General features: G+C 44.6%; 1 protein-coding gene across 1 annotated transcript; it reads right to left on the reverse strand.

The window, feature by feature from the left end:
- Positions 1-215: 215 nt before the first annotated feature.
- CUNH12orf49 (chromosome unknown C12orf49 homolog) lies at positions 216-7,430 on the reverse strand. The gene is made up of 4 exons (XM_017831336.1): positions 7,250-7,430; positions 5,889-6,040; positions 5,312-5,425; positions 216-4,379 (listed from the first exon to the last, which is right to left on the reverse strand). Exons 1-4 carry the CDS (start codon positions 7,395-7,397, stop codon positions 4,296-4,298), a joined length of 498 nt encoding a protein of 165 aa, XP_017686825.1. The 5' UTR covers positions 7,398-7,430; the 3' UTR covers positions 216-4,295.

Here is a 7,430-nt window from a genome sequence, read left to right on the forward strand (position 1 = left end):
TATCAATAGGTACATTAAAGGTGAGGCCACTGCCAGAAGTTCTAAGAACTACAAACGTTGAGTTGTCTTTTTGCTCTGAGGAGTTTAAAATCTAAACAGGTTTTGGGCAGGACAGGACCAAAACACAGGCAACTGATCCATGATTCCAATTTACCTTGACTCCTATTAGTGTGCCTCACTCAGTAGGTGCATGCAGAGATGGAAAACATACAGGATAAATGAGAGCTGCATTTTATTAGAAGCTTCCATTAAATTGGCAAGAAATCAGGTGCTAGTCCTCATTTCAACTATTAACAGTAGAAACAGATTAATTGTCACCTCACCTATGGAAAAGCCTAACAATTGCCTCCCATTCCATTTGCAACTACAGCTTCTATCCCCCTTAATTGAAACCCATAATAGAAAAGCTTCTACGAGGCAAGATTTCAGCCAGAATTAATTCCTTCATTTTCTCTACTCTGCAACTTGGTGTTATTTTACCACAGGCGAAACAGCAGACCACAGCAACAAACATGCTTCAGTCTGAAGGTATCCTGAGAATTCTTGCTTAAGACAGACATTTCTAATCTACCAAACCCCTGATTTATAAAAAAAAAAAAAAAAAGATCTGTGGCCACAGGACCGCCTCAGAATGAAAACCATCACGAAGACAACCTGCGTGTTGTTACAAGTCCGACCTTAATGGACCAAAAATATTAGATAGAACTGTCTGTTTAATTAGACACGGATCAAAAATGAAGAACTAAGTGCTTTCCCATCATCCCCTGCAGGTTTTGAAGTTGGCATTTTTCCCCCTCTGCATATAGTTAGTTGTTTGCCTCAGGTTGTAAAGAAATGCAAGAGGGCTGTTATTAAAGCACCGATAATTTGCTGAACTCCATCTTTTGTGGAACTTGCTGAGTTAGAAAATTCCTTTTCACCTCCTCCCCCACGCCTCCCTGACAAGAATAACCCAAGAACAAATATCACATTATGGTGTTTGGTAAAAGGATGGAGTGTGTTTGCAGTTAAGTGACTACCACAAGACTGAACAAATCCTAAAGCTCAAGCCTGTCCAGCTAAATGACAAGGGAAGTAAGAAAGGATTTGCTCTCTAAAAGTGGATCATAACAAAGGCTCACGATTAAGATTTGCTGTGCTCAGTGCTTTATATTCACAAATTGACTCCTGACATAGTGTTTTAGGAAGTTCTCCAAGCAATCAGAGCCTGAACACGTACAGGAGATAAAGAACTGCCACCACACGAGTGAGAGTCTGAGAATACAGAAACCATTATCCCTGCTCATCAACTGTTCAGAGGTCTGCATTTGCCATTTCACAGCTCCAGCCCATCACAGGGAGGATTTTTATCCACTTCTTCATGTACCATCCCAGTGGAGCAGAACAGCAGGTTCTGTCCAGGCCAACGGCTCAGGTTTAAACCTGGCAGACTTAGCACTTTCCCCTTCTGCAGAGATTAGTTTCCAGACTGGTACAACTAAATCCCGGGCCTGTTCTCCCATTCCATGGTAGCTGCCACCATTTTTCACCAGCATTAATATTCCTGTAAACCACAGGAATGAAAAAGCACAGAACCCATCCAATTATCCCCAGCAGGGACCTCAGTGCAGATAAGCAGAGCCAGTGGCTCCATCAGGTGTTCTCATTAAACCTGCTGCCAAACAGGCATCCACAGCCCCAGCCTCTCAGCTGACAAGGAGAAATGAGATGTCAGACAACCACAGAATCACCAGGCTTTTTGCAAGAGGGATGGACATCACTTAAACCACACAGAAGTTTTATCAGGGAGCACAGATTTGACGTGTCTCACTGAATCTTCCCAACGTGAAACAATCATCTGCATTCCTTCCCCTGCTCAGTCCACTTTTGCAAAGGGTCTGATCTTTCTATTAATCATTGACAGAAGCATTCTCTTGTCTTAGATTAAAATGCAACTGATTTCCTTTTCAACTCTACTTGCTTGCTTTATTACAGATATTCCAGTAAATGTCCCTCTCTGCCCCACTGCATTCTTCAACCTCACATCTTGGTACAGTTGCTTTGTCATTCAAGGAAAGATGTGAGAACAGGCAGCATTTTGGAACATTTTAATGATTTAACATAAACTACAGGTACTAGTTGAACAGCTCAACAACCAGGGAGGGAGGATGCAGTTTCTGTCCCATCGACAGTGGCCACAATGCACTTCTGATCTCGTCCTGTTTTTCTAGGAGAGAAAAAGGCCAGGAATTCTCACAAACATTGTCCAAATTAGGCTGGTTCTCCTGATTTCTTACAATTACTGCTTCAAGCAGTGGTATGACCTGCTAAGGAATTAATACCAAGTTGGAAAAGAAAGCAGGAGCAGGCCATCAGCATCTTGATCTCATCAGTCACAGTGCAAACACACGAAGTGCTGGAATACACCTCAGCAGGAATGGTCTGACAGACCAACCTGACGGCCTTCCCTAAGGAAAACGGTTATGGAGTGCTGGGAAGGGCTGAGCAATGTGCTTAACGCCGAAAAGAGAAGCAACCTCTGCTACCCTCTGAAGACAGGACTCCACACTGCAGCCTCACACACGCCTGCACGTTGCCACAGGATGGCAGCAAAGGGATAAACCGCACAAACTGCTAATGCCAGAGCTCTGGAGCCTGCGGAAAAACAAGATTTCCAAGAGAAAACTGCTGATGGGACCGTTATTTCACATTGATGGCTTCTGGGAAAGAACAACGAAAACAATGCAAATGGATTTTATGAGATGGTTGGTACTATTTCTTGTTTGTATCATATGTAATTGCACAGCATTCTACAGTTCTTTTGCACCAGGATATTCCACCCCTGTGTTTGGGGTTTGTCTTTGTTTGTTTTTTCTTTAAAGCCTCTGTAGATTTTTATCTACATTTTTATTTACTTTTTTATCTTATGCAGTTCAAGCAGGAACACACAAAGTCCAAATCATGAGGAGATGGGTGGGGTAAAAACAAGAGAAATGAATCACTTTACAGAAAAGAACAACCCAGTTCAGTCTAGTGCTTAGACTTTGCCCAGTGACTTGCAGGGGGGAGCACAAATTTAGTCAGCATTTTACTGGTTCTCTACCCATCTTTTCTGTGTTGTGTGGCCTTTAGAGGGAGACAATTTAAACTGCAACTTTAGAGAGCCAGGAGAAATTGTGGGAGAACCAACCCTGGCCTAGTGCCATTCTGATCAGACCAAGATTCCAGAGCAGCAAGTGTGTCAAACAGCAAATTAAAAGCACCCTGACTGTTTAGCTGAGCTCATGCAACACAGTTGTCCTCAGAGGGCACGTTCTGACACTGGAATTACTTCATGCACCAGGACATCATGAAACTGAGGTCCCAGAACAGCTCCACCCTCTTGCCTCCTGCACAACCAGGAGTGAAGAACGTTTGATTTACCAAGTTCAAGCAAACAGCCCTCCAGTGTTCCCTGTCAGCAAGGGGACCAGCAGAGAGCTGTTCACAGAACTGAGACTCCTCTTTGAGGAAACTGTTGCAGAGTAACAAGGGAAGTATTTACAACAAACAATCAACATCCCACCCCGGGCAGATCCCTGCTCTTCTCTCGTGCTGCAGGACTTGGACAGAATAACAACTCCATTGGAGTTCTGAATGCTTTAAACTCACTAAGAGGAACATAAGCACTATAGTGACAAATCCCAACACAATTCCTTTAGACTAAGGAGGAAGAAAAACCAACCAAGTTTAGTCAGGATCTAAAACATCCTTTCTAGCTGACATAGCAAAACAGGGACTGAAAGGCACCAACCACTAGCTCTGCAAAGCATCAATACTTTCAGCTAGTAATCCATATAAAATGAATAAATAATTCATAATTACACATGTAGTGTACACCATGCATGTCAAGAGGGGTTCCAGAGAGAGAAGCAAAGCGTGCTTTTCTCTCTAAAAGCAGAAATCCTCCCATTATTCCTGTCTCTCTGGAAAGTCTCTGGACTGCAGAGACACAACTGAACCTCCATTTACAGCTGCAAAGCCACATTAGATATTTTTCCCACGGTGTTTTACAGCCTAGATCCTAAAATACAGAGGAAATACTCCAAGGAAATACTGGTACTGTGGCACAGTGCTAGCACAGGTGCACAACAAAGTGAAGGAAGCAAGATTCAGTCCCAGATTCAGTTCCTTGCTCACTCTGACACCTCTGGCTCTGCCCCCACACCCAACACAAGCCATTTGCACCGAGGCTCTTGTAAAGCAGCAGCTGGTGTCTTGTTCCTTTGGCTTCCAGTCTCCAGTTCCTTCCCTCTGTTGCTCAGATCCCTCAGCTTTCAAACAGGCAGGAGCTCGGGGGGATATTCCCCATAGCAGTACTTGGCAATGGGGTCTCTGTAGGTGTTCTCGTGCTGCACACTCTGTCAGGGAGAGGAGGAGGAGCTGTAACAACACACACACACATCCCTTCGCCCAGGGCCAAAACCCACAGCAATGATTTCCCAAATTCTTCTACCCGTTGGTGTATCACAGCAGTTGGAGTCAGACAACTCTGTTGCTAAATTACAGCACTTTAATGTTGAGCCATACCCAGAACTCCTTTTCAGGAGACTACTCAAGTAAGTGGGGATAGATTCAATAAATACATATATATATATGCTTAGGCAGTATCACCAAATGCCCTAAGCAAGCAAGGCACAATAAAGTTGCTATTTGACATGTGTGCATTTTTCTTGATAAAGCTAGAGTTCAGATACTGTGGTTAAAAAAACCCAAGAAACCAGCTTTGGAGACATTTGGAACTATATCCTGTGTTTGCAGTCCATCCTTATTGCTACATGAAATGCTCGAGCTGCATAAGATCACCAGCAGCACTTTCTAAGAGGGCCAATCCTTGCTTAGACCAAAATTAATTCTAAATAAAATCACATGGCTAACAGAAGTTCACCTCTGTTCTTAAAACAAGCAAAGAAACAGAAATATTACAACATACTTTTTGAGTTTCTGTGCAATGATTGTCAGCGTATGGTAAGTCTCCAACTGTACCACAAAATAAATAGCACTCTGAAGCTACTGGGGACAGCTCTCACTGTTCTCATCCTTATTAGACCTCCCTCAGAACTCATCCAAGATCTTCTCTGGTCATTGAACTCTGTTTTTAGTTAAGCACCTCTTTTTTAAAGAGAGTGTGCAACTTGCCCTGCTCTAAACACACATTGTGCCTGCAGGTGAGCTCCCAGCCACAGCTCCAAGGTTTATGAACACACCCCTGGACATAAAAGCACGACACACAGGACCAAACTCGTTTTTCAAGGGCACTTTTCTGGGCCCTGGACACGTCCTTGTGCCCTACCTGTGATGAAGTCCTACATTTGGCCAGGCACAGCTCAAAGTGATCCTCCACTGCCATGAAGAGGTTTTGGAAAGCAATAGCTGCCCGGTTCAGGAAACGCTCCAGGAGATGTTGCTAAAGCAGCCAGCAAAAAAAAACACAAAACAATGCTGTCCTTCAGCAAGGAGCAACCAAAGCCCACCCTCACCTAAACAACTCAGGTATCAGAGGAATAGTAAGCAACTCCACTTAGGATTTCTAGCAAGCACTGAAAGGCTAATCCCTCACAAGCCCCAGAAGTGGGAAGAGAACCTAGAGAAGCTCACAGAATACAGGGAAGTGCCAATTACAAAACTGGAATAGCTTTTTCTGCAATAATTTCCCTCCAGCAAATGCAACTGCCCCGAAGCTGAAACACTTTGCAGGGCTCCCAGTGTTTCCCCTCGGAGGAGGGAAGGATGAATTTTGTTAAAAGCTTTATTTACAGCTTGCCAGACGGTCCCTGCAGGCTTTCCAAGAAAAGGAACTGTCCCCTCTAAGGGAAAAGAAGCACTTTTAGGCCCAGAGGAACCCGAGAAGCAGGAGGAGGTCCTCTCACCTTGCTGGGCTGGAGGCAGCAGGACACACAGTACTCGTAGATGCTGCAGCAGCCGTTGGGAAGGCAGCTCTCACAGCTGAACAGCTTCGTGCTGGGCACGTGCACGTCACAGCAGCCATTCACCAGCAGGTCCTTCCTCTCACAGATGTACCCTGGCAACAACAGCAGCAGTAACAACCGGGCAAGACACAGCCCTTTCATCCACAGTGGGAATCACGTTACTTAAGGACAGGTTTATTTGTCATTTAGCAGGTTATGATCCCCCTCTGTCTGGCAGTAGCGATTCTTTGCAGTGACACTTGGATGTTTCAAACAGCCTGGTGTTATGTGCACAACCAATATGTGCTACTACTCTAATGTGTGCTGTGTGTACAGTAAGAGTGCTTAAATGCAGAATTTTGAAGTTCTGATTTCCTTTTGGCATCATTCCTTGTCGGGAAAGGGGACTGGTGATGATTGTACTGGAGAAAAACCTGTGACACACGTTCTCTCAACAGCTCTGTGCCTGGATAACACTCCTTACAGATCAGTATGAAGGGACTTAGATTTATCCATGCAGGATAGCTCTAAATTAATTGAGTTAGGGAACCATCAGTAGTACAGAACCATGTGTATGTCTTTATGGAAACTACCACCACAGTGTTAGACTGTGAGACAGAGCTGTAATTTTTAGAGACCTCAGGAATCGGCACCAGCCATAATTCAGGCAGTGCCAAATTTAACATTGATGCAAATCACAAAAAAAGATGTGGTGGGTTTTCTACAGCCTTGATTTCTGGTCAAGAGAGATCCAGTGCCTGAGCAACAAGCACAGTGGGGAGGTACTTGTGTAGGGTAAGAAAGGATCTTTAACTTTTAACACTTAAAACAAGTGGTTAATATCCTTGGGTTTCAAGGGTCAGATGAGGTTGTTAACTGTGACTGAGCACTAATTACACCTGTCCTGAGCTGCCTCCCTACAAGGTCAATAGTGTTTCCTCAATTACTCTCCCTAACACCTCTGACAGTAGGAACACACTGCAGGGAGACACAAACAGCTCTGCAAGCAATGGCAGTAAATGGAGCAGGACTCAATGTTTGTGTTCTGTGCAAAGATAAGTGGAATTCTTTGACTCTGAGGTGGCCCTGGGAACAGCACAGCCACACTCACACAGCCCTGTGCCTGAGCTGAGCCTGCACAGAACCAAACCAGCAGTGTGTGCAGCCACACGGGAGTTCATCCAGCCTGGGCACAAAATGCCAATGGCTGAGTAAAAACACCTTAATAAAGAGCAGTTGTTCCTTGGAAGTGCCACTGACAGACAGACAAAGCAGTGTTCAGCACTGCCACATACAGAATAAATTCTTCGTGTCAAACATACCCAGTTCATCTGTTATGAGGAGCTTCCCCTGCACAGAATTCCTGCACTGGTTACTCAGCTGGCTGCTGTTTCCCGGGCTGAACTTCACCTTCCACAGGATGGGCTGCTCGTGCTCCTGCACTTGGAGGAGATTCCGATCTCTCACCATCCTCTCTTCCTGGAAGGAAAGACAGTCATGCAA

The sequence above is a fragment of the Lepidothrix coronata genome, unplaced genomic scaffold (genome assembly GCF_001604755.1).
Source record: "Lepidothrix coronata isolate B3197 unplaced genomic scaffold, Lepidothrix_coronata-1.0 Scaffold189, whole genome shotgun sequence".
NCBI lineage: Eukaryota > Metazoa > Chordata > Aves > Passeriformes > Pipridae > Lepidothrix > Lepidothrix coronata.